Source organism: Megascapheus bottae, chromosome 1 (assembly GCF_031878675.1).
Source record: "Megascapheus bottae isolate mThoBot1 chromosome 1, mThoBot2.hap1, whole genome shotgun sequence".
In the NCBI taxonomy this organism is placed as follows: domain Eukaryota; kingdom Metazoa; phylum Chordata; class Mammalia; order Rodentia; family Geomyidae; genus Megascapheus; species Megascapheus bottae.
Genome location: NC_143509.1, coordinates 53,057,918 through 53,083,925, shown reverse-complemented (window position 1 = coordinate 53,083,925; position 26,008 = coordinate 53,057,918). Strand labels below are relative to the sequence as shown.

The 26,008-nt window shown below is 37.5% G+C and overlaps 1 protein-coding gene across 8 annotated transcripts in view; it reads left to right on the top strand.

The window, feature by feature from the left end:
- Positions 1–26,008, top strand: part of Acap2 (ArfGAP with coiled-coil, ankyrin repeat and PH domains 2) — a 131,163-nt gene that overhangs the window by 51,223 nt on the left and 53,932 nt on the right. For 4 of the 8 annotated variants that reach the window (XM_090344105.1, XM_090344101.1, XM_090344116.1 and 1 more), the window contains exons 5-10: positions 5,799–5,857; positions 7,783–7,966; positions 15,103–15,147; positions 17,818–17,913; positions 21,627–21,701; positions 25,549–25,560. In XM_090344105.1, coding sequence (XP_090200231.1) covers positions 5,799–5,857; positions 7,783–7,966; positions 15,103–15,147; positions 17,818–17,913; positions 21,627–21,701; positions 25,549–25,560 — 471 coding nt within the window. The remainder of the gene's footprint in view (positions 1–5,798; positions 5,858–7,782; positions 7,967–15,102; positions 15,148–17,817; positions 17,914–21,626; positions 21,702–25,548; positions 25,561–26,008) is intronic. The other 4 variants (XM_090344110.1, XM_090344124.1, XM_090344141.1 and 1 more) reach the window with 1 other exon arrangement.

Below are 26,008 nucleotides of genomic sequence, written 5' to 3'. Positions count from 1 at the left end.
TACTGGATTTGAACTTAGGGCCACTTGAGCCATGCCTTAGCCTTATTTTCCAGAATATTTTTTTTTTTTTGGTCTGTATTTGGCTTCTTTTCCAGCATTGTAGTCAGCCAGTTGGTGTTCAAGGGTTTAAAATCAGTAGGTGCTGCTTTCTATGGCTTAGGGTCACATTGTTTCACTTCTGATATGTTCTTTGGATGAAGTCTAGCTATAGAGTAAATTCCAATTTAAAAGGGAGGCAAATTCTGCCTCTTGGTGAGAGAGTAGCCGGCACCTGTAGAGATGGGAGGAGTTACTGGCCTCTCTGCTACCATATCTTTGACTGTCTAATGAATATCTACATTTACCAAGTGTTAGAAAACTGTGCAGTAATAAATTGGTTTTCATAACCAGATTTTTTTTGTGATGATTGTATTAGAGCTTTTACACTAGAAAATTTCTCTAGTTGGTTTAATATTCAGTACAGTTTGGGAACCAGTAAAGATAAGACTAGTGATTTTTATCATAGTCCTTGAACCAGCAGCATCAGCATGATTGAGCCCTTGCTAGAAATGCAGATTGTCAGAATATCCAGTCTCTGTAATCAGAAACTGCAAGGATGAGAGCCAGCAACCTGTGTTAGAACAAGCCTTCCAGGTAACTCTTTGGCACTCTTAAAGTTTGAGAACTACTCTTCTAGAGCAAACTGACTTACAGTCAAATCTAGCCTCTTGCTTTTCTTTTTTCTTTTTTTCAGTCCTGGGGTTTGAACTCAGAGCCTGGGCACTGTCTTTGGGCTTTCTCAAGGTTAGTGCTCTTCCTCTTGAGCTACAGTGCCACTTCTGTTTTTTTTTCTGTTTAGGTGGTACCAGGGAATCAAACTCAGTGTTTTGTGCATGCTAGGCAAGCACTCTACCACTTGTTTCTCTTTGTTTACTTTTCCTGTAAATTTTTTTTTTTTTTTTTGTGGGGGATCGGTCTTGGGGCTTGAACTCTGGGCCTGGGCACTGTCACTGAGCTCTTCAGCTCAAGGCTAGCACTTTACCACTTGAGCCACAATGCCACTTCCAGTTTTCTTGTGGTTAATTGGAGATAAGAGTTTCATGGGCTTTCATGCTTGGGCTGATTTTGAACCACCATCCTTAGACCTCAGCCTCCTGAGTAGCTAGGATTACAGAAGTGAGCCACTGGCACCTGGTTTCCTGTACATTTTTGTTGGAACACTGCTACACACATTTGTTTTGTATTGTCTGTAGCTAATCTTGACTTCAACAAGAGAGTTGAATTGTGACAGATACTACCTGGTCTACAAGCCTCATATATTTATTATGAACACCTTTTCAGAAAAAGCATGCTGAGGATTTAATTTTTGCCCACTTTTGTGGATTGTATGCTAAGACACCCCTGACACCTGTTTTTCTGTGTTTAGTGAATGATTTTTTTTTTTCCCCCTGTTACTGGTGAAGAGAATCAGTGAAACATTGATGAATGTACGAGGCTACAACCCCGCCTAATTAAAATCAGGATTTTGGGGGGTTAAGAGCCTAGAATGAGTTCCTCAGTTCATTCAGGTACGTAGCCCTGTGTTACCAGGTGGCTTGTTTACTGAAATTCTGACTTGTACGATTTTTGATATGTCTGAAAATGTTCTAGATAGTCTGCATTTCTAATAAAATGATACTCAGAGCAATCTCTGTTGTGTTTTAGTCACCTCAGCATCTGTATATTAAAAATTTCTCACGTGATTTATTGTCCAACCAATTTCAGAATTCCAGGACTGGAGCAATTTGTCACAATCTTTTTATTTTGTTTGTTCTGGTCCTAGTGCTTGAACTCTGGTCCTAGGGCTTGGTCTCTCCCTGCGCCTTTTCATGTTCAAGGCTAGTGCTCTGTCGGGGTCCTTCGTCCCCAGTCCCTCTTGAGGAGGGATGGGAAAAACACACCCCAACCAGTCCAAGCCGTGAGTGGAGAGGGCCCACTGTCCTCCCACACTCAGCCTTGCTTCTCTGGAGCACGAACAGAAACGCCATGCAGCTTCATCAAGGCAGGAATCTCTCTCTCTCTCTCTCTCTCTCTCTCTCTCTCTCTCTCTCTCTCTCTCTCTCTCTCTCTCTCTCTCTCTCTCTCTCTCTCTCTCTCTCTCTCTCTCTCTCTCTCTCTCTCTCTCTCTCTCTCTCTCTCTCTCTCCCCTCTCTCTCTCTCTCTCTCTCTCTCTCTCCCCTCTCTCTCTCTCTCTCTCCTCTCTCTCTCTCTCCCCTCCCTCTCTCTCCCCTCCCTCTCTCTCCCCTCCCTCTCTCTCCCCCCTCCCCCCTCCCCCCTCCCCTCCCCTCCCCCTCCCCCCCTCCCCTCTCCCCCTCCCCTCCCCTCCCCCCTCCCCCCTCCCCTCTCCCCCTCCCCTCCCCTCCCCCCTCCCCTTCCCCCCTCCCCTCCCCCTCCCCCTCCCCCTCCCCCTCCCCCTCCCCCTCCCCCTCCCCCTCCCCCTCCCCCTCCCCCTCCCCCTCTCCCTCTCTCCCTCCCCTCCTTATATTGGGTGCCGGAGCCTATCAGCACAACAGGTGGGCAGGATAAAGAGGTCAACTTGTTTACCCCTACTACAGGTCTCAGCAGAAAGTTATTAGAATGGCGTTACTCGGCCTCCAACAGTGCTCTACCACTTGAGTCAGAGTGCCACCTCTGGCCTTTTCTGAATAGTTTACTAGAGTGTCTCAATCTTTATTTAACAGTATCACCTGGAAAATTTGCTAAAATACTGGAAGGATCTCAACGTTTTTTTTTGGCATTTGTATTCTCTGTTTTTTCCTTCTCTCCCCTACTCTCTTTCCTCCCCTTATTGCATCCCTCCTTCTTTATCTTCTGCTTTTTGGACAAGATCTTAATTGTAGCTCAGATTGGCCTTAAACTCTTCAATCCTCTTGCCTCAGGTGCTTGAGGGCTGAGATTACTGGGGTGTGCCAAAATGCTCCATAGGCTCCACTTTCTATGTGATTTTGATATGAACCTAAGCAGCTGGGAAACCATTGCCAAAAGGAGGAAGTGTTGAGAGAAATAGATAAGTACAAGTAGAATGGAAGAAATAATAAGCATTTAATACTTGTTAGAAACTGTTCCTCGTGATTGTAAAGAAAAGTTTTCATTTACTGTCTCTCTGGTATGTTATACTTAAATCAAGAAATTTCTTTTTTGTTTTGTTTTGTTTTGTTAGGTCATGGGGCTTGAACTAGGTGTGGGTGCTGTCCCTGAGCTCTTCAGCTCAAGGCTACCTCTCTACCCCTGGGCCTGGGTACTGTCCTTGAGCTCTTCTGCTCAAGGCTACCACCCTACCCTTGAGCCAAGCCCCACTTCCTGTTTTCTGGAGGTTAATTGGAGATAAGAGTCTCTGGGTCTTTATTGCTCGAGCTGGCTTTGAACCATGATCCTCAGATCTCATCCTCCTGAGTAGCTTGGATTATAGGTGTGAGCCACTGTGCCGGCGGCTTCTTGGTTTTTTTTTGTGTGTTGTTGTTGTTCAGTCCTGGGCTTGAGCTCAGAGCCTGAGCACTGTCCTTGGATTTTCTCAAGGCTAGAGCTCTACCACTTGAGACACAGCACGACTGCCGGCTTTTTTCTATGTATGTGGTACTGAGGAATCATACCCTGGTCTTTGTGCATGCTAGGTAAGCACTCTACCACTAGGCCAAACTCCTGGCCCGTTTTTTTTTTTTTTTTTTTTTTAAGTAATGTTTAACAGTTTTTTTTTTTAAACTTCCATGAGTGATTTTACACATATTTATCAGCTTTTAAACATTAGTAAACTGACTTTAAAAGGAAGAAATAATTTTAATTTTAAATTGCAATTAGTACAAACCTTGGACTCTTCTAGCAGAGTGTTACAATAGTTCAAAACCTAGATACATAAGACCATATAGGATGAGGCTAAATGAAAGGACCTCCAGGATATGCAAACAAGAGCTATATAATTGTGATTTGTTGTTCTTTATGTACTAAGTTATTTCTCATAAAAATTGCATTTCCTTAATAACTAATAATGGTGGACATTTTATTCCGTTTTCATATACATTTTTTTGGTAAACTCCTATGTTTACTTATTATTACTATTAAAATTTTTTTCTATCCTATATTTCAGATGTATCTTGTCAGGTGTGTTTTACAGTCATTTTCTTCTAGGGTTTGGCTTGCTTTTTTTCATTTTTAAGGTGATATCTTTTGAAGTACTATACTTCTAAATTTGGATAAATTGTGTTTTTGTGTGTGTGCTCTTTAAATGCTTATATAATCCCAATTCATTAAGATTTTATGCTAACTTGTAGATGTGTAAACCTATGACCCATTTAGAGCTAAGGTTTTTTTTTTTTTGGCCCCAGTCCTGGGGCTTGAACTCACAGCCTGGGCACTGTCCTTGGACACTTTTTCAAAGCTAGGGCTCTACCACTTGAACCACAATACCACTTCCAGCCTTTTCTGTGTTTGGCGGTTGGGGGGGAGTACCGAGGAATTGAATTGAATTCAGGGCTTTGTGCATGTTGGACAAGCACTCTACCACTAGGCCACACTCCTGGCCCCTAGAGCTAAATTTTGAGATGCTCCATGGTCAGAGTTGAGGTTCTTCTCTCATGTTCTCCATGTGGCTTTCCAGATTTTTGTTCCTTCAACCTTGTTCATTAAGTTATGTTATTGACAATTCTTGGGCTAAGGATGTAGTATAGCTCAGTGATTGAGCACTTGCTTAGCAGGTGCAAGACCCTATATCCCAGTATTGATTTAAAAAAAGCAAAAGAAAAATTATGAATTGAACTTATGTGTAGGTTATTTTTGGACTCCATTCTGCTTCACTGATCTTTTAGCTATCTGTAGGCTTGCTAGACTGGCACTCTACCCCATCAGCCATGCCTTAGCTCTTTTTAGTATTACTGTTTAGATAAGGAGTCTTATTTTGCTGGGATTGATCTCGGACCATTATTTTCCTATCTACATCCATTCACATAGTGGGGACATAGGCAAGAGCTACTACATTCAACTTATTTGTTGAGTGGTCCCCACTAATTTTTTGCCTAGACTGGATTTGAATCACAGCCGTCCCAATCAGCAACTCATAAGTAGTTACAATTAGAGCTGTGTACCTACATGACGAATGTTGTTTTTTTTTCCTTGTTTATCTTAATCTGCTTCAAACTAAGAATGAATTATACTGTTAATTATTAAAATACTTGGAATTTCCATGTAAAGTCCTATGAAACTTAGCCATACTCAGAGTCATCCCTATTAAGTAACAGACACCATTTAAATGGGACAAAAGAATTACTTCTTAGCCATTTTTTAGCCTAAAGAACTATACAACATTTACTTGAGTTTCAAACATGATGTTTTAAGACACAGACTTCCCAAATGAGTAACTCTTGACTAGGGTATGAGGCAGTTTTGGAGTTTTCATTTGTGGTGTTTCGATATATTGGACTGCAAAATACCTATAGTGGATGGAGGGGAATTTGTATTACCATTTAGGTTATGGTTATCTGCTGAAGCCTGAATTACAGTGAAGGAAATAGGTTGCCTTTTTTGTTTGAGAATTCTATTTCAACATTAAAATAGTTTTGGTATTTTTTTCTATAAATATAAAGAAGTTTATTATTGAGACTAATGTTGACTTAAACTTGATTTTAGGTTCTTTTTTGAATGCTTATGTGTTTGATGGCCTTCAATAAGAAGAAATTTTGGTATTATTAGAATTGGACTACTCGTGAAATAATGTGGTATTTATAAAATTACAATAAAATTATTTTTTTGTTTACTTTTCTAATCACTCAATGTTACATTTTATCTTTTAGATACTGTTTGACCAAACTCAGAGATCAATTAAGGCTCAGCTACAGAATTTTGTTAAAGAGTAAGTCAATTACAGTGAAGAGGAAAAAAAAAGTGATTGATTAATGATGTCATCTGGGAATTGGTATTTTTTGAAATTATAGACCATGACTTTCTGAATATATTTGAGTTCTTTGTTTACATTGTATTTCTTCTTAAGTTCTTCTGAAAGGAAGTCCGATTTCATGCCTTTCATTGAATCCTTTATAATTCATACCATGAGCATATATTCAGTTATATAGCTTAGGGTTCTTATAGGTTTAATAAGTGTTTAAAAAACATATACAACAATCTATGGGCCTCTTGAAATTAAACCCAAAAGTGGTTGAAATATTGTTAACTATTATAGGTCTTATGGTTCTAACTAAGTTTTGTCTAGTCTCAATATGTTATTTTCTGTGAAGAGAAGATAGTTTAAGAGAATGACTCATGGAAGCGCATATGTTTTATTAATGTGAACCTTTTTGGTCAGATACATCATGTTTTGTATGTAAAATAAAAGTGAGTTAGACTTTTTAAAAAGTCTAAACTTTGACATGAGGTAAGTTCCCCTTTTTGCATTAGTAATTTTGTTTTTTTTCTATAGTAATTTCTACATGGAATATATAAAACCGAAGAAAAAGTTTGTGATGTTATTAGAGATAAATGATATATATTATACAACTATAGTCTTGACAGATCTTATTTTCCATATAATGTATTACTGTTCTCAGTGCTGAGAATTAAATGCAGGGCCTCACACATGCTAGGCAAGAATTCTACCACTGAGCTACACCTTTATCCTATTAGGTTAAAATTTCTCCTGAATATTGAGTTTCATAGATTGTTTTAGAGGAGTATGTGTATGTATGTGTATTTTAAGACGTATTTATTTCTACCCTCTGAGAAGATATGGGCATTATTCCCTTCTTTGCTTTCCTTCCCTTCCTTCTCCTCTCCCATCTCCTTTCTCCTCATCTTTCTCTTGACTTCACCTCTCTTCTGTATTCAGGCTTGAATTCAGTGTCTCAAGTTCAGGGCATTGAGCTTGCTTGGCTTTCTTGATCTTATCTAGCTCTTTATCATTTGAGCCATACCTCCACTGTACCATTTTTATAATTGAGATAGTATTTTACTGATTTTTCTGCATCAGCTGTCTTTGAACCCTGATCCTCCAGGTTCTCAGCCTTTTTGAATAACTAAGATTGAAATACTTGAACCAATGGTACCTGACTAATAATTGTTTTTCAAAGTATGGTCTGTTGATCACCCATAGAAGTAAAAATCAAAAGTGTGTCTACAAGGCCTTTTGAAACTTGTCATGAAACTTCCTAGTACTGCCATAGTTTACAGAATGACTTCATTCACACTTTGAAATAGAGTGAGATGAACAGGAAGAAAGATCAATACTCAATAAATTGTAATCTTTGGGAAAATCTGTGGGAAACTGCCTTGTAATTTGTATTTTTATACAGATGTTCAAATAGAATTCTGTATATACTATTGTTAAAAAATCATTTGGTAAGAAAAGTGTCATCTTTAAAAAAACTTGCTTTTTCTATTAATTTGATTATTTCCACTGTAATTTCATAGATTTAAATAATGAAATGTTAGCTCATTGTGTCAGGATTTGTATATGCAGATTGATCATTCCTAAGCCAAAAAGTGTGAAGTTTAAAGTCCTCAAATCTGAAACACGAAACTTTTTGAGCTCTAGGATTAGATATTTGGATCTTGGAGTATCCAACGAAAATTCTAAATAATTATTACCAAATCCAAACAAAAACTCCATAATCTTCCCATTTGTATCAGATAAGGTATATTTAACCTGTAATTAAAAAATAATACATTTTAGTTGGGAGAGTTAGTGAATATCTGGTTGTTAGTGACAACCAGAGACAAGTTAGAATTCTGAGTTTATTTTGCCAAAATTTTAAATGATTCACTTACTTTTTTTTATTTTCTTAGAGATCTTAGAAAATTCAAAGATGCCAAAAAACAATTTGAAAAAGTCAGCGAAGAAAAAGAAAATGCATTAGTAAAAAATGCCCAAGTACAAAGAAATAAACAACATGAAGTTGAAGAAGCCACAAACATTCTGACAGCAACAAGAAAATGTTTTCGACACATAGCCCTGGACTATGTCCTTCAGGTACATGTTTGAAATAGTACATGTTTGAAATATATATATATATATATTTAGCTAAAAGAATATATAATACTATATCTTTGAGTTTAAAATTAAAAGAGAAGTGTTTGGTTTTGCTTTTTGGATACAGAATCTTACTATATTATAGCCTAGGTTGGATGTAAACTTGAGATCCTCTTGCCTTAGCCTCCCAGTGCTGGGATTACAGCTGTGCACTGCCATGCTCAGTGGAAAACCTGTTGTTTTGTGGGAAAAAGTCATTGATCTGTTTGTGTGTGTATGTGTGTACTTAGGGCAGGTATGTGGACATATATGCGTTGGTTTTGATTAGTCTCTCTTGTTTTTCCTTCTTGTGATGGGCATCCAACCTGGGGCCTTGTGCATGCAGGACAAGTGCTCTGCCAATTTACCACATTTTTAAGTTGCTATACTTGATTTTATGGAGTTGCTATGCCCAAATATTTGCTTAATATTTGACTACTAGACTCAGGGTATTGTCATGTTTTACTGACAGTAGTGAACATAATTTTTAATTATTATCTATGATAACATCTTCACGTAGACTTTTTTGATGCATTAAAAATATTATTGAAGAGTAGAATGAGAGTTTGAATTTAGGATCTCATGCTTGCTAGGCTGGTATTGTACAACTTGAGCCACACTCCCAGTACAACTCTTGTATCTCCAGTGTTTGAGCTCAGGTTCTTATGTGTGTGAAGCAAGTACTCTCTCACTGAACTATATCCTGAGCTCTTATGGTTCTTTATAGTAGGTATTTAAGGCTCACTATTATAATGAAATAAAATCTGTTTCTAGAAATAATGTTCTGGTATTTTTCTAGAAGGTACTGCCTTTTCTTTTTGTCTAGTTCATATTTGAAACTAGTGTGAATATGGTAGAGCTCCAAAGAAATTTGAAACTCATGATAAATGAAGGTGTAATATTTTGCTTTAAATGCATATGATGTGTTTTTATATATCATGCATTTAGATGTTAAAAGGTTTAATGCTTAGGGAATTGTCTTTCCTGAATCCTCTTTTATAAACAGCAGTGTTTCCCTTACCTTCTGTTTCACCATCCCTCTTTTCCTTCTCTTCTCAACTCCCCCCCCACCCCACCTTCGTCTTGTGCTAGTACTAAAGCTTGAATTCAGGACCATTCCTATTCTACTTTTTTTCTCTGGTCTCACACTCACACTACTGCTTTCGCCACACCTCTGCTTCTGGCTTTTTGCTGGTTAGTTAGTGATAAGAATTTGGTGGAGCTTTTCTGACTTTGAAAGGAGATCCTCAGATCTCAGCCACCTGAGTAGCTAAGAGGAGTCTTTATCTTAAAAGTCTATTAGTGGCGTGGCTCAAGCCTGTAATCCTAGCTACTCTGGAGGCTGAGATCTGAGGATCAAGGTTCAAAGCAAGCTCGGGCACAAAAGGACCTGAGACTCTTATCTCCAATTAACCTCTAGAAAATGTGAAGTGGGGCTTGGCTGAAGGGTAGGGTCATAGCCTTGAGCTGTAGAGCTTAGGGACAATACCCAGGCCCAGGGGTAGGACAGTGGTCTTGAGCTGAAGAGCTCAGAGACAGCGCCTAGGCCCAGAATTCAAGCCCCACAACTGACCAAAAATTTTTTCTTAACCCACCTATACTACTTTCCCTTGTGACTCAAAAACTCATCCTTTAAAAAAAAAAGTCTACTAGTAAGTGCAGAAATTAGTGATTGGAAACTACTTAGGTAACAATTGAAAACTACTTAGGTAACTTTTCAAAACAGAATAGGAATTTTAAGTTTTTTTCCTAGTGAGTTATTGTGTAGTAAGTAGAAAGGTAAATTTAAAAAAATACAGTATAGGGCTGGGAGTTTGGCCTAGTGGTAGAGTACTTGCCTCTAGCATGCAAGAAGACCTTGGTTTCATTCGTCGGTACCACATACATAGAAACAAAGCCAGAAGTGATGTTGTGGCTCAAGTGGTAGAATGATAGCCTTGAGGAAAAAGCCCAAGTACAGTGCTCAGGCCCTGAGTTCAAGGCCTGGGACTGGCAAAAAAAAATACGTCATATAGATTTTTTGGATGGGTTAGTCTGTTTCTTGTCTTCCATTCATATCCTTTCCTGCTTCAGGAGGAGTCCTGAGCCTTCCTAACAAGTCACTGAATGAATGGCCTGTGTAGAGTCCTTATTAGACATAGTCCATCATATTAGACCACATGTCCATATGTCTACCCTATTAGTCCATCATGTTCTAGTTTTTAGCCACCTTGGCTACATCGCTCTACTGAACTGATAGAAGATACTTTCCTTCTTGAAATATCCATTTGTCTTCATGTATCTGAAACTAGTTCTGTTTCATTCTAAATTCAGTTTGTACCTTGGGCTTCTCTCTTTTGCCTTCTTTTCCATTTCCCTTTTTAAGGTCTTTGTTTTGATTCTGCTCTTTTATTAGTTTTTGACATTCTCATCATGACCCTTGTGTAAATCACCACTTGTACATACATGACAAAAATCTATTTTTCTCTGAGGTTCTTTATTCTCATTGTAACTAAATCTGTCACCAAATTGCTTCTTTTAATCTTTTGCCTTTATTGTTCTCTTTTGCACTTAACTAAATATGCAACTCACGTGGACTTTGAAGTGGGAATATTACGGCAGGTATACTCCTTTCAAAGCTAGCTAGCCAACAAAATACTTAGGAAAGTCCTCTTAAATACCTTTTTAAAAAAATTTCCTGCTGTCATCATAATATAATCTAGTTGCTTCTTGTCTAAAGCATTAGAATGTTTTTGTAATACTGGTTTTTCTTGCTTTGCTCTTTCCTTCCCTATCACCAGTTTATCTTCTGTCCTATGGTTAAGGCTATTCAGACTTAATCTAGGCAGAGTGAACCATTCTTGTCTTCAACATCTTTGGTCTAATGTTTTCAGTTTATACCTTGGTGTTTCTCCTTTGAAAATATGAATATCAGTTTGGTGTTGGTGGCTCATACCAGTAATTCTAGCTACTCAGGAGGCTGAGATCTGGGGATTGTGGTTCAAAGCCAGCCTAGGCAAGAAAGTCCATGAGACTCCTATCTCCAATAAACTACTTAGTAAAAGCTGGAAGTGGTGCTGTGGCTCAAGTAGTAGAACACTAACCTTGAGCACAAAGAGTCTTAAGGACAGTACTCATACCTTAGTTCAAGCTTCAGGATCAGCCAAAAAAAAAAAGGATGATAGAAAATATGAATATCATATTGCAATTAAGTCTAATAACTATTTATTTTAAACAGGTAGTTCTTGTTTCTAAAATGAATAAATGTGTTTGTGTAACTAGTTTTGTATGTGAGGAAGTTAGCTAAAATACTATTTTCAATCTTATACCTTGTAAATTATCTGTTTTCTTTGAAGTTCATCCGACAGTTTATTTTATTTTTTTCATCCATCATGGGCTTGAACTCTGGAACTGGGCGCTGTCCCTGAGCTCTTCAGTTTACATCTGACAGTATTTAAGGTAGCATTTTATTACCCACTGAATAAGTATTAGTTATTTGTTTTTTCTTGTGAGAACTGTTGTATCATTTTATTTTGTGGTCAAAGTGTTTATTTTAAAGAATAGTAAGTTATAAATATCTACATATGAAATTTACTTAATTTCTCTATTTGACTTTATTTAGTATTTGAAAATTCTCTCTTTTCTAAATGATACAAGATAGAAGCACTTAGCCAGGTGTCAGTAGCTCATGCTTGTAATCGTAGCAACTCTAGGGGCTGAGATCTGAGGATCATAGTAGAAAGCCATCCCAGGCAGGAAAATCCATGAGATTTATCTCCAGTTAACCACTGGAAAACTGGAAGTGGAACTGTGACTCAGTGTGCAGAGAGCTAGCCTTGAGCAAAAGAGCTCAGGGACAGGGACCTAGTGATAGATAGAGTCCTTGCGTAGCATGCTCGAAGCCCTGGGTTTGATACCTTGGTAGCACATACACAGAGTTCAAACTTTAGAACAGGCAAAAAAAAAAAAAAAAAAAAAAAAAAACAAAACGCTCAGGAACAGAATCCAGGCTCTGAGTTCAAGCCCCATAACCAACAAAAGACAGAAGCTCTTTTAATAATTTTCATTATTTAAATAACATATTATGTTTTTTTTTAAAGATCATTTGAAGTTAATATTTTAAATCTCAAAACTGATTAGGGGTTGAGACAGATGCACAAAATAAATTAATGCTTATGGAAACCATTTAGATTTGTCTGTTTTTGTTTTCTGGTCAGTAGTTTACAATTATAGCTAGAGAATTTAGTGGCATGGGCACATTAAAAAGATATTCTGGCCAGGCGTGGTGGCTCATGCCTGTAATCCTAGCTACTTAGGGAACTCTAGAGGTATAAGTGGTAGCCTTTAGCTGAAGAGTTCAGGGACAGTGCCCAGTCCCAGAGTTGAAGTCCCATGACCCCAAGAAAAAAGAAAAAAAAAGATATTCTGTAATCTTTGTAATCTTTTGACAATATTGGCAAAACATTTATGATTATTTTCATGTGTAAACCTTTTTTCATTAAGCTGATACGTGTTTACTGACAAAAATGTTGAGAATGCATTTTTTAGAGATGAAAGAGATCCTATAAAAAGCCATTCTCTAAATTTATTGAGTTTTTTAAGTTTAGTTAAAATGTTTAGGAACCAGTGCTTACTGGTTACATGAGGACTGGAGATAAGAGAAAGGCAATCTTGACCTTTGGAACTCAGGTTTTAGGGAACAATTAGAAAACATAAGGTAGTTATAAATGCTGTGTGAGTAAATTAAGTGGGTATGTTACTGTGTTAATACTTTTGTGAGGAGGTGGCATTGAAGGGAAGACTTGATTAAGTAAGAATAGCCTCATGTACACCAAGGTATAACCTAACAGCTTGTACAGAGGCACTAAGGAAAAATCATTGCTAGAGCACAGAAATAGGAAAGTAATAGAAAGCTAGGTCAGAGAGAGGGAAGAGCCACAGCATAGTGGGCCTTGCTGGCCATGGTAGATAGTTATAGAGATAATGTAATTTGACTCACATTTTATAAAGATCACTCTGTTACCTGTGTTGAAAATATGTTGTAGAATCAGAAGGGAAGCTTATCCTGGAGAAAAAACATGCATTCCTTTAGAGTTCTAGTGTCAAAATAGTTCTGTCACTACAATTTGTAATTTTTTTTTTTGCCAGTCTTGGGCCTTGAACTGAGGGCCTGGACACTTGGGCTTTCTCAAGGCTAGCACTCTACCACTTGAGCCAAAGCACCATTTCTGGCATTTTTCTATGTATCTGGTACCGAGGAATCGAACCCGAGTCTTTACTTTATGCATGCTTGGCCAGCACTTTACCACTAGGCTAAACTCCCAGTCCCACAATTTGTAATATTAATGTACATATTTTCCTTGAGCTTAAAATCAGTTAAGAATTTCTTTAGCACATTCCCCTTCCGCTTAAATCTTTTTTTATTAAAGAATTTATTAACATTGATTTTTATATCATATTTTAAATGACATGTTTAACAAACAAATGTTCAAAAAGGGAATCTATATACAATCACTGGCACTTAGTTTTTAGAACATAATCAAAATTAGGCTAAGGGTTTGTATGTCATAGATACATATTAATTTATGAAATAAAACATTATGTCTATAGAGTCATAGGTTTTTATGTCTATGTAGTTACGTTTATATTTCCAATACCATATGTCCATAGCAAATATTGAGTACTTGCTCTTGTGCTGTTTGGATCTAATAGTCTCATATTAAGGATACTATGTTCCTTTTGTTCCTTTGGTCTGGATGTGTCACTCAACATGATTCGCTCTAGATTCATCCACTTCCCTGTGAATGCCATTATTTTATCTTGTCTGTTGGCTATGTAGAACTCCATTGTGTATATGTACCACATTTTTTATATCCATTCATCTGCAGTAAGGCATTTGGATTGTTTCCATCACTTGGCTATTGTGAATAGTGCAGAGATGAACATAGTTGAGCAAATGTCCTTATCATATCTTGGGTTCTGATGTTCTGGGTAGATGCCCAGAAGTGGTATGGTGGGATTGTAAGGAAGGTCAATTTTCAGTTCTTTAAGAAACCTCCACACTACTTTCCAGAGTGTCTGAACTAGCTTACAATCCCACCAGCAGTGTAGTAGGGTTCCTTGTTCTCCACAACCCCGCCAGCAACTGTAATTGTCTGAGTTCAAAATCTTGGCCATTCTTGTTGGGGTAAGGTGGTATCTTAGGGTTGTTTTTATTTGCATTTCATTTATGACCATGGATGATGAACATTTTCTCATATGCTTTTCTGCCATTTTAATCTCTTCTTCTGATAAGTCTCTCTTTAGTTCCCTTGCCCATTTAGTGAATGATTTGTTGGGTTTGGGGGGGAATTAGTTTCTTGAGTTCCCTGTAGATACTGGATATTAAGCGTTTGTCAGATGTATTATTGGTAAATATCTTTTCCCAGTTGGTTGGCTATCTCTCTACCTTTGCGACTATGGTTTTATCTGTGCAGAAACTTTTTATTTTTAGGTAGTCCCATTTATTGAGTCTCGCCAATCTGTTGTGACCCTTGGATTCTGTTCAGGAAGTTTTTGCCTGTGTCTATGAGTTCCAGTGTCTCTCCTACTCTATCATGTAACAGTTTCATGGTTTCCGGTCTGACATTGAGGTCTTTGATCCACTTTGAGTTAATGCTTGTGCATGGCGAAAGGCTAGGGTCATTTTTTAGTTTTCTGAGGCTCTCGGTGGCTCAAGCCTGTAATCCTAGCTACTCACGAGGCTCAGATCTGATGATCAAGATTCAAAGCCAGGCCGGGCACAAAAGGGCCTAAGACTCTTATCTCCAATTAACCTCTAGAAAACTGCAAGTGGGGCTCCTGGTTCAATGAAAGGGTGGTAGCCTTGAGATGAAGAGCTCAGGGACAACATCCAGGCCAGGGACAGTGCCCAGGTCAGAATTCAAGCACTATGATCCACAAAGAGAGAATGAGAGAGGGTGGGGAGGGGGGCGGAGAGGGAGAGCGCTTGCGCAAAAGATGAAAAATGAGCTTTATTTTTATTTGGTTAAAATAAAAGCCATTTAAGTAATACAATATTGTATTAGGAATTAGTTTTGAAAAAGCCTGAACAATTAACCATATGTATTTTCCTTCAGATTAATGTTCTTCAATCAAAAAGAAGATCAGAAATCCTAAAATCAGTAAGATATTAACTGAAATGATAATTTAAAAGTCTTAATATGAAATTGTACATATTATAGTAGCTAGTATATATATATATTCTCAGTTCATTATTGTTCTTTTTGAGCTTTCATTTTTTATATCATGTCTTTATGTTATGGTTGTTCGCATCTTCTTTACACTGAGCACCATCAGAACAAACTTTTTACTGATTATTTCTGTTTTTATTTTCTATTTTCCTAATATATTTTCTCACACACTAGGTATTGAGAGCTTTTTGGAGAATAACTGAAAACAATGATTGTTAAGCATGTGTGAATATTTGTTTTGAAATTTATGTAAACAAAATGCTAGACAGGTACATGTGGCTCAGGCCTATAATCCTAGCAAATTAAGAGGCTGAGAGCTGAGAATCACAGTTCAGAGCCAGCCCATACAGCAAAGTCTGTGGGCATATTAGTGCAAATAAAAACTACAAAAAAGTCAGAAATGGAGCTGTGGCTCAAATTATATAATGCTGGCCTTGAGTAAAAGAGCTCAAGGACAACATGCTCAGGCTTTGTGTTCAAGCCCCAGTACTGTCACAGACACACAGACACACACAAATACTACCACACTTAGGTTTTGAATATTCTCTCATGTATTCACTAAACAAACTTTCTGTGCAAGTTTATTTATATTATTTATAATTTATATTTGATTACATGCATCATCATCATCATCATCATCATCATCATTATTACTAATCATTGGTTGTGGAGCTTGAACTCAAGGCCTGGCATTGTTTGGAGGTCATAACTTGCTGACCTGAAATATGTCAGAAATTATCCTCATTCACTAATGTACTTTAAAGTAGTTTCCATGTTTCTGTCATTAAAGATACTGTTGTAATGATTATTCTTGGGTACTATCTGATTATTGCTGGGATAGATTTATAGACAAGGGATTGCTTACAGTTCTAAACATTGAAAAGGCTTTACAATTATTGTTAATTTTCAAGACATGCAATAGTTTCATTAGCAATGTGTGAAATTCCGTGAACATTTCTCCATTAATCTTACCAGTAGTATTACAGTCTCTTCCCATGCCATTGGTGAATAAATGAGTTTGAAAAAAATTTAAAAAATTTTTTTGTGTGTCTGTTGGAGCATGTCAGTTTTTCATAATGGTTTGTAACATCTCTTACATTCTAAGATTATTGTTTTTTCTTAGTTTATCCTTTGCTTTTTTCTTTTTTGAATTATTTTTTTTTTATTTTGCCGGTCGTGGGACTTGAACTCTGGGCCTGGGCATTGTCCTTGAGCTATTCAGCTCAGGGTTACCACCCTAGTCCTTGAGCCACAGCGCCACTTCCAGTTTTCTTGTGGTTATTTGGAGATGGGAGTTTTGTGGACTTTAGTGCCCAGGCTGACTTTGATCCTCAATCCTCAGATCTTAGTCATTTGTTTTTTAATATGCTATTTTTTTTTTTTTTTGGTCAGTCATGGGGCTTGAACTCAGGGCCTACTTCCTCAGAGCTGTTTTGTTCAAGGTTAGCCCTCTGTCACTTTCAGTCATAGCTTCACTTGTAGCTTTCTTGTGACTAATTGGAGATAAGAGTTTCACAGACTTCCCTGCTCATGCTGGCTTTGAACTGTGATCCTAAGATCTTAGCCTGTTTTGAGCAGCTACAATTACGGGCATGAGCTACTAGTAATTACTATGTCTTTGAATGTGTAGATTATTTTTGTCATGTAGTTCCATTAATTCCTCTTCTCTTTTATAATTCAATGTTTTTAATTATTCACAAAATCCCTATTACTATCATTTAATTCTGGTATAAGTTTACTTTTGTGAGTTTTAGTCTTTGTGACTCATTTACTCAGCCATTCTCCTAGAAGCTTTTTTGTAAAATTATTGAGTATTATGAACCTTCTTTTTAAAAAGTATCTTTTATTATTCTTAAGTAGTTCTACGTAGGACTTCTTTTTCAACAAAGCAGTTTAAGAACCTTTGATCTAATTTAGATTTTAGAGAAATAGATAACCTTATTGCTAAAAATAAAATCAATATTAGACAATTCTTTAAATAGTAACATTTAATTAATTGTATATTTCCTTCCCATGCGAAAACTTCATTTCTACACTGGGTAAACTCATTTATTGTTTGTTTAAAAAAACCAAATTATTATACATATTCCTATTTTAGTTTGTGATTCATGATCTATTGAGCTGTAGAGCTTGTGAGTGGTTGAGACTTTCATGTTCTTTCTTGTCTAAGTCTTAGTTTTCTAGGAAGTTTCATTCAAGGAGCACAATATAACTTGAAATACCTATAATGATAGTGACATTGCTGAAAATTTGGTTAGTTGATTCATTTGTATCAATTTCTGTCATCTAGTAGGAACATTTTAAACAACTAAAACTTAGGTCATTGTAAATTTAAAATTTAATGAATTAAACAACTTAAATTTTCAAAGAAATTTGTTATTTTATTCCAGTTTTAAGTAATTATTTATGACACACTCAAGAAAAATACTTAGTTTAATTAAAAATAGATCTAACACTTTGGACTAGTGTGGAAAAATTTTGAAACATTAAATAGGACCTAACTTTAAAATATTTACCTAGGAATTTTGTAATATCTTATAAAATTTGAAGATATTTGTCTAGAAATTGGTTTAAAATTGGTGATCTTTTTCTCCCTCTTAGATGTTATCCTTTATGTATGCCCATTTGGCCTTCTTCCATCAAGGATATGATCTCTTTAGTGAACTTGGGCCCTACATGAAAGATCTTGGAGCACAGGTAATGCTGAACTGTATTTCTTGATTTTATCTTAGTTGTATTTTAAAAGAAATTAGTCATGCTAGCTAATTTGCTGTTTTATTTATTTAAGAAAAATTTAGTATAGCATATTTGTGCACGGGCTAAATATATTTACCAAAAATGATATTAAAGGTAAAAATAGCCCATGTTATAGATAGTGTATAAAGGAACCAAAAAGTGGGCATGGTAGCATATATCTTTGATCCTATTACTCAGGAGGCTGAGATAGGATGCTTTCAATTTTGAGGCTGACCAGCCACGTCTACATGGTAACTTTCAGGCTAATCTTATCTATATACCCGGGCCCTATCTCAACCACCATCCCTTCCACCACCCCCAAAGTTTGTTTGTTTATTTATTTGTGCCAGTCCTGGGGCTTGAATGCAGGTCCTGGGCATTGTCCTTGGGTTTTCTCAAGGCTAGCCCTAGCCCTCTACTTGAGCCACAGAACCACTTTCGGCTTCTTCTGTGTATGTATTACTGAGGAATCAAACTCAGAGCTTCCTGCATGTTAGGCAGGCACTCTACCACTAGGCCATGCTCCTGGCCACAGAGTTTTGTGTTTGTTTTTTTTTTCTCCCCAGTCCTAGGCTTAAGCTCAGAGCCTGAGCATTGTACTTGGGTTTTCTCAAGGCTAGAACTCTACCACTTAAGCACCAATTCTGGCTTTTTTCTATGCATGTGGTACTGAGGAATCGAACCCTGGTCTTCGTGCATGCTAGGCAAGCACTGTACCACTAGGCCAAACTCCCAGCCCCCACAGAGTTTATTTTTATAGTACATATTGCTGAATTTTCTAGTTTCTTACCTTTGAATAATTGAGATACTGCCCTAGTTTGCTTTTGATTTAAATTATAGCACATTTTTGTTTTAAAAGAATTTCATTTTGTTATTTTGATAATGAAATTTTAGCAATTTAGGGCTGTGGCATTTCTTTTTTTTTTTTTTTTTTCCAGTCCTGGGCTTGAGCTCAGGGCCTGAGCACTGTCCTTTGATTTTCTCAAGGCTAGAGCTCTACCACTTGAGCCTCAGCACCACTTCTGGCTTTTTTCTATGTATGTGGTACCGAGGAATCGAATCCCGGTCTTCATGCATGCTAGGCAAGCACTTTAACCACTAGGCCAAACTCCCAGCCCAGGGCTGTGGCATTTCTATGTCCCTTTTCATCTTCCATAGACATTTGAGTGTCTATATGTATGATTTTAAATTTAAACATATGTATACTGGATACATATGCACATACACAAGAATTTCATATGTATGAATTTCACTGTGTTCAAATTATTTTCTACATCTAAGTAGCATTTTATAGTGGATATGTTGGGAACGTTTTTACCCTCTGAGTACTGAGAATTGGATCAAAGCTAGTCAAGTGCTCTCTACTATATTGAGTTCTGGGAACATTGATGAGTTCATTGATTGATAGGCTTTCTTGATTTAGTACTGTCAATTTTTAAGTGTTTTTTTCCCCTCAGGCTGATTTATTCTTTGAGGCATAGGAATGAAGGACGAAAAATAGAATTAAGGAAATGAGATTAATGTAAGAATGGCTGGAGGAATTGAGTTTATTGATCAAAAGTGTATGTAGATGTTATGTGCACACATGTGTTGAGCTACTATCAAAAACATATGCTTTGAAATTCACACACACACACACACACACTCACACTTATTTTGTTCTCTGTTGAACTTAATATAGTAAAAGAAACCAACAAGTTACCAGACAATTACTGTTAAAAGTCTGTTTGAAATCAGTTGAGATTATGTTTATCTGTGAGTGACAAAACAAAATAGTAAGAGTTTAAAAAGGTAGATATATAGTTCTTCTTTGTAAAATATCCCAAGCACAATATTATGACTATTTGAGTCTCAAGGACTAAGGCTTGCTAGATCATTGAGTTTGCTTATATTCAAAGTAGTTAATAAAGCTCTCAAATTCCAACTAACAGGAAGGAGGAAAGGGGAAAGACACATTGTTCCCTTAAGGATGTCTGGAAATTGTATATATGATTTCTGTGTACATCCTAATGGGCAGTGTTTTTGTTTTCATTTTTAGTTTTTGGCCAGTCCTGGTGCTTGAACTCAGGGCCTGAGCACTGTCCTTGGGCTTTCCTCAAGGTTAGAGAGTTTAAGACTTGAGCCACAGCACCACTTTCAGCTTTTTCTATGTATTTGGTACCGGGGAATCAAACCTGAGGCTTGGTGCATGCTAGGGAAGCACTCTACCACTAGGCCAAATTCCTGGCCCCCTAATGGACAGTGCTTAGTCCCAAGGTCATACACACTTCACAGAAACCTGAAAAGTACAGCTGTGATGCCAGAATGTGGTCTGCTAAAATGTGATCTTTCTAGCAATGAGAACAAGTAGCCTTTTCTACCACTTGGGGGGAGGGGAAGAAGAGTTTTGTAGAAATGAGTAGGTAGGACATGTAGCCCAGTAATGTTGGAAGATAAGACATTCCTTAGGTGTTCTTGACCTTCCTCACATTCTGTCAGACAGATTACACTCTCAGATTACTTAATTAAAATAGATTACTTAAATATAATTTGTGAATCCAATTGCAGTTGACTAGCTGAAATAATTATATATTTTAAAAGTTTTATTAATTGCTTTTACAATATTCTCTCTCGCTCTAGATGTCAAAGTTTTCAGGCTTTTGTAATACTCATATTGCCCATAGTGTCTAATGGATACTATATTCTGGGTGTAAATAGCTAGTTAAGATTTCTATTAGAAATTGAATTAGTAGATAATAGAGGCTAAAACTCGGGAGTGGTATTTATGCATATGTTGATATTATTGTGAGGATGGGTTTTCTTGCTGTGTTGCTTAAGTCGTCTTACCTCAGCCTCTCAAGTGCTGGGGATATAAGCATGTGTTTGCCACCAGCTCATGGTTTTGTTTTTGTTTTTGTTTTTGTTTTTTTTTGCCAGTCCTGGGCCTTGAGCTCAGGGCCTGGGCACTGTCCTTAGGCTTTCTCAAGGCTAGAACTCTACCACTTGAGCCACAGCACCACTTTTGGCTTTTTTTCTATCTGTGGTGCCAAGGAATTGAACTTGGATCTTCATGCATCCTAGGCAAGCCCTGTACCACTAGGTCAAACTCTCACCCCCCCCTTTTTTTTTAAACTACCTTTTATTTGGTCAACTTTTTTTTTTGTTGTACCTATAGATTAGATTGTAATAGCCAACCTGAAGACTTGAATCCTCTTGAGTGATAGGAGATATCTGTTAATATAAACTTGAGGGAGTTGATTGGACTTGTTTAGCTGAACTACCTTTTACCATTTGGGGGTGGGAGGGACCACCAGTGTCTCTTCTTTATAATTTTGATTGTAACTATCCAAATTTGTTGAGTGAGTCAGCATGCACCTTAATTGTAACTATCCAGATTTGCTGAGTGAGTCAGCATGCACCTTAAGCTAGAGTCATTTTCCTTATTTAAGGATTGAACATATTGCTGACATTCTCAAGACAAGGCCTCCTGCCATGAATGCTTGGCACTATGACTGTTCTTGGAAACCTTTTCCCTAGAGCAGGTATGGACCTTTTCCAAGTGGGATTAATATCAGAAAGAAATATGAAGTACTTTTAAGTTTAGCCAAAAGGGCTTTTTATGCCTAACTTGCAAATATGGTTGAAAAAATACCTTTGTCCTTTGATTTTTAACTTTATAATTTCTTCCTTTCTAGTTGGATCAACTGGTTGTAGATGCAGCAAAGGAGAAAAGAGAGATGGAACAAAAACATTCCACTATTCAACAAAAGGTACATGAGGGGGAAAAGTTAAAGAAGATTAATTTACATTTTCCTAAGTTAGTTTTGGTTGAAGCAAGGTACCATTATGTATAACAAAATTTTTCAGTTGTTTAATTGCATGGTACAAATAAATTTGTCATTTTGTGAAAAATGCAATATTTTTTTCACTGGTTAAGATATGTATTTTATTATCTTTGTAGATCAAAGCATTTGAAAGCCAGGTTCTTGAACTAGTTTATAAAAATCTATTTTAAATACTATTCATAATTGCATTTAGTATGCCATTGATACTCTGTAAATGTATGTATGTATGCAGGTGTGTGTTTGTGTAAGAAAGAGAGAAAAGAGACAGATAAAAGTGAGTGATAGGGCTGGGAGTTTGGCCTAGTGGTAGAGTGCTTGCCTAGTGTCTGCAAAGACCCGGGTTCGATTCCTCGGTACCACATACATAGGAAAAAAAATGGAAGTGGTTCTTTGGCTCAAGTGATGGAGCTCTAGCCTTGAGAAAACCCAAAGACAGTGCTCAGGCCCTGAATGCCAAGCCCAGAACTGGCCAAAAAAAAAAAAAGTGATAAGAGAAAGATGAGATAAAAGAGAGAGAGATTGATTATGAGCACATGAGCCTGGTGACAGTCCTACCCATTTCCTAGGCACTCTCACTCCAGAGCAACACTCCCCTTCCTTCACAGTTATGCTGAAATCTGCCATTTGTTCAATTGCCCAAGGCTAGCTACACTAGCTTTTGGAAATTGCTTTAAAATTGAAAATTCAAATATTAAGCTGCCTTGAACTACAGCGCCACTTCTGGTTTTCTGGTGGTTAATTGGAGATAAGAGTCTCACGGACTTTAGTGCAAGGGCTGGCTGTGAACTGGGATCCTGAGATCTCAGCTTCCTGAGTAGCTAAGATTATAGGCATGAGCCACCACACCTGGATACTTTTTATTTATACTGAAAGAGTTTTTTGTACAGTATTCTTTTTTTTTTGGGTGGGTCATGGGTCTTGAACTCTGGGCCTTGGGCACTGTCCCTGAGCTCTTCACCTTGAGGCTACAGCCCTAACCCTGAGCCACAGCTCCACTGCCCATTTTTTAGTGATTAATTGGAGATAAAAGTCTCAGGTTCTTTAGTGCCCAGGCTGGCTTTGAATGGTGATCCTCAGATCTTAACCTCCTGAGTAGCTAGGATTGCAGGTGTGAGCCACTGCACCAGGCAGTTTTGTTTTTTTTTTTTTTAATGCCAGTCCTGGGGTTTGAATTTAGGACTTTTTTGTTCAAAGTTTGTGTTCTGCATTTGAGCCATAACTTCACTTCTGGCTTTTTTGGTGATCAGTTGGAGATAAGAGTCTCATAGACTGTTGTGCCTGGGTTGGCTTTGAACTGTGATCTTTGGATCTAAGTGTCCTAAGTAAGAATTTCAGTAGTGAGCCACTGGCACACGGCTTTTTTCAGTACTTAAAAAAAAAAGAGAGAGGGCACTGGAGGTTAGATAAAATAATATAAGTTGATGACAAGATGCCTTGCTCCTTAAAAAAAAATCTGTTTTCTTAGTTTAAACAGTTAAGTCAAACTCTTCTTTCTTTTCTTTTCTTTTCTCTCTTCTCTCTTCTCTCTTCTCTCCCCTTCCCTTCCCTTCCCTTCCCTTCCCTTCCCTTCCCTTCCCTTCCCTTCCCTTCCCTTCCCTTCCCTTCCCTTCCCTTCCCTTCCCTCCCCTCCCCTCCCCTCCCCTCCCCTCCCCTCCCCTCCCCTCCCCTCCCCTCCCCTCCCCTCCCCTTCCCTTCCCTGGGCTTGAACCTAGGCACTTTCCGTTAGGTTTTTTGCTTTGGACTGGCACTCTGTTATTTGAGACATACTTACAACTTTTTGGTAGTTAATTAGAGATAGCAGTCTCATGGCCTTTCTTGTGTAGGCTGGCTTGGAACCTTGATCCTCAGGTCTCAGCCTCCTGAGTACCTAGTATTACAGGTATGGGCCACCTGTTCCTGGCTAGTGGGGTTTGAACTCAGGATCTGGATGCTGTCCTTGAGCCTCTTTGTGCTCAAAGCTAACTTTCTACCAGGTGAGCCATAGGGCCACATCCATTTTTTTTTTTTAAAGTGGTTAATTAGAGATAAAAGTCTCATGGGGACTTTTCTGCCTGGGCTGGCTTTGAACAGTGGTTTTCAGATCTGAGCCTCCTGAGTAGCTAGGATTAAAGGCGTGAGACACAGGCATCTGACTAAATTATTTTACTTCTTACTATTGCCAGATAAGAGTAACTCCATATTTTCTTTTGTTTAATGTTAGAAAGTTAAATTAACTCTTTCACTGGGTGCTGGTGGCCCACACCTATAATCCTGGCTACTCAGGAGGCTGAGATCTGAGGATCATGGTTCAATGCCAGCCTGGGCACTAAAGTTCCTGATATTCTTACCTCCAGTTAACTACCAGAAAAACCAGAAGTGGTGCTTTGGCTCAAAGTGGTAAAGCACTAGCCTTGAGCTGAAGCCCTCAGGGACAGCATCCAGGCTCAGAATTCAAGCCCCACAACTGGGGAAAAAAATTAACTTATTCAAAAATTAGAGGGGATCTTCAATGTATTCCAGACTGGATTTGCACTCTTGATTCTCTCTGTCTAAAGTAGCTGGGATTACATGTCTGTACACCATGCCTAGTCGTAGTTTTTTATTTGAATAACTGTTTGTTCTCTCATTTCTCTCTTCCTTACCTCCTTTACTTTAAACCAATTTAGGAATTTTTACTCTTGTTATGTAATCCTTTTGGTCTCAACCTCTGGAGTGGTAGGATAACAAATAAGTGTGCCCCATCATACCTGGAGCTCTTTTTTATATTGACAGGAAAATCGGAATAAATTTAGCACGTGTGATTTTTTTTTTCTTTTTAATGCAGTACTGAGGTTTGAATTCAGGGCCTCGTGCTTCCTAGGCAGGCATACTGTCACTTAAGACTACCCCTCCCCCTTTTAAATTATAATCCATTACTTGCGGTATACTCCTAGACCTTTTTTTTTTTTTTTCCGCTTTAGTTATTTTTCAGAGAGGACCTTGAGTTTTGCCAGGGGTCCACTTTGTACCACAATCCTTCTACTTAGGTCACCAGGGTAGCTGAGATTATAGGTATACAAAACTACACTTGGCCCAACATATTTTGATGAGTAATTTGTTTTAGTACCACTACTGTGAAAAGATTGTTAAAATGGGACAATCTTTTTTTTTTTTTTTTTTTGCCAGTCATGGGGCTTGAGCTCTCAGGGCCTGATCACTGTCCTTAGACTTTTCTCAAGGCTAGAGCTCTACCACTTGAGCCACAGCACCACTTCTGGCTTTTTCTGTGTATCTGGTACATAGGCAAGCACTCTATCACCAGGCCAAACTACCGGCCCAAAATGGGACAATTTTTAATTAAAATGAAAGATTGTGGGCCTGGAGTTTGGCCTAGTGGTTAAAGTGCTTGCCTAGCATGCACGAAGACCCGGGTTCGATTCCTTGGTACCACATATATAGAAAAAGCCTGAAGTGATGCTGAGACTCAAGTGGTAGAGCTCTAGCCTTGAGAAAAATCCAAGGACAGTGCTCAGGCCCTAAGCTCAAGCCCAGGACTGGCAAAAATAAAATGAAAGATTGTGATGTTTGTAGAAATGCTTATGTGCTTGAATTCAATTATTTAATGGCTATATATATATATATTAATATCTTTCCTTACTGTGTTAAATACTGTATTGAAGATCCAGAACTAGTATTAAATCTAAGATTAATTTATTTGATTTTAAACAGTAACTATTTTCCTTTATTGAAAACAGTGCTATTTTTGTTCATTATGAATAATTATCTTTTTTCTGCCCTTAAATGCTGGCACAAGGCTGCCTTACAGGTAAAAAAACAAACAAAAAAATCAACTTAAATTTAAGGAAAACCATATTTAGATTTTGAAGAACTGACATTGACCAATTAAAGACATTGTAATACTGTAAATACACACATGGTTTTACATAAGTACATATTTTTGATTAGTTTCTTAGAGTAAAACTGTCTATAATCAAGAGTGTATGTGTGTCCAGCATTAATAGGCAATACTGGATTGTTTCTTCATGTATAATTCCATTCTTTACAGGCAGTATTCTGAGAGTTCTCGTTGCTCATTGCTACCTTGGTATATTGTAAACAATTTTAAAGTTTTACTAATTTTGTGGGCATATGTAGACATACATCATTATGGTTTTAATTTATACATAATTTTGTGACTATATTCATTATTGGAATATACATATTATTTATGAACTATTTGTGTTTTGTTTTCCTTTTTTCTGTCAGGTTGTGTA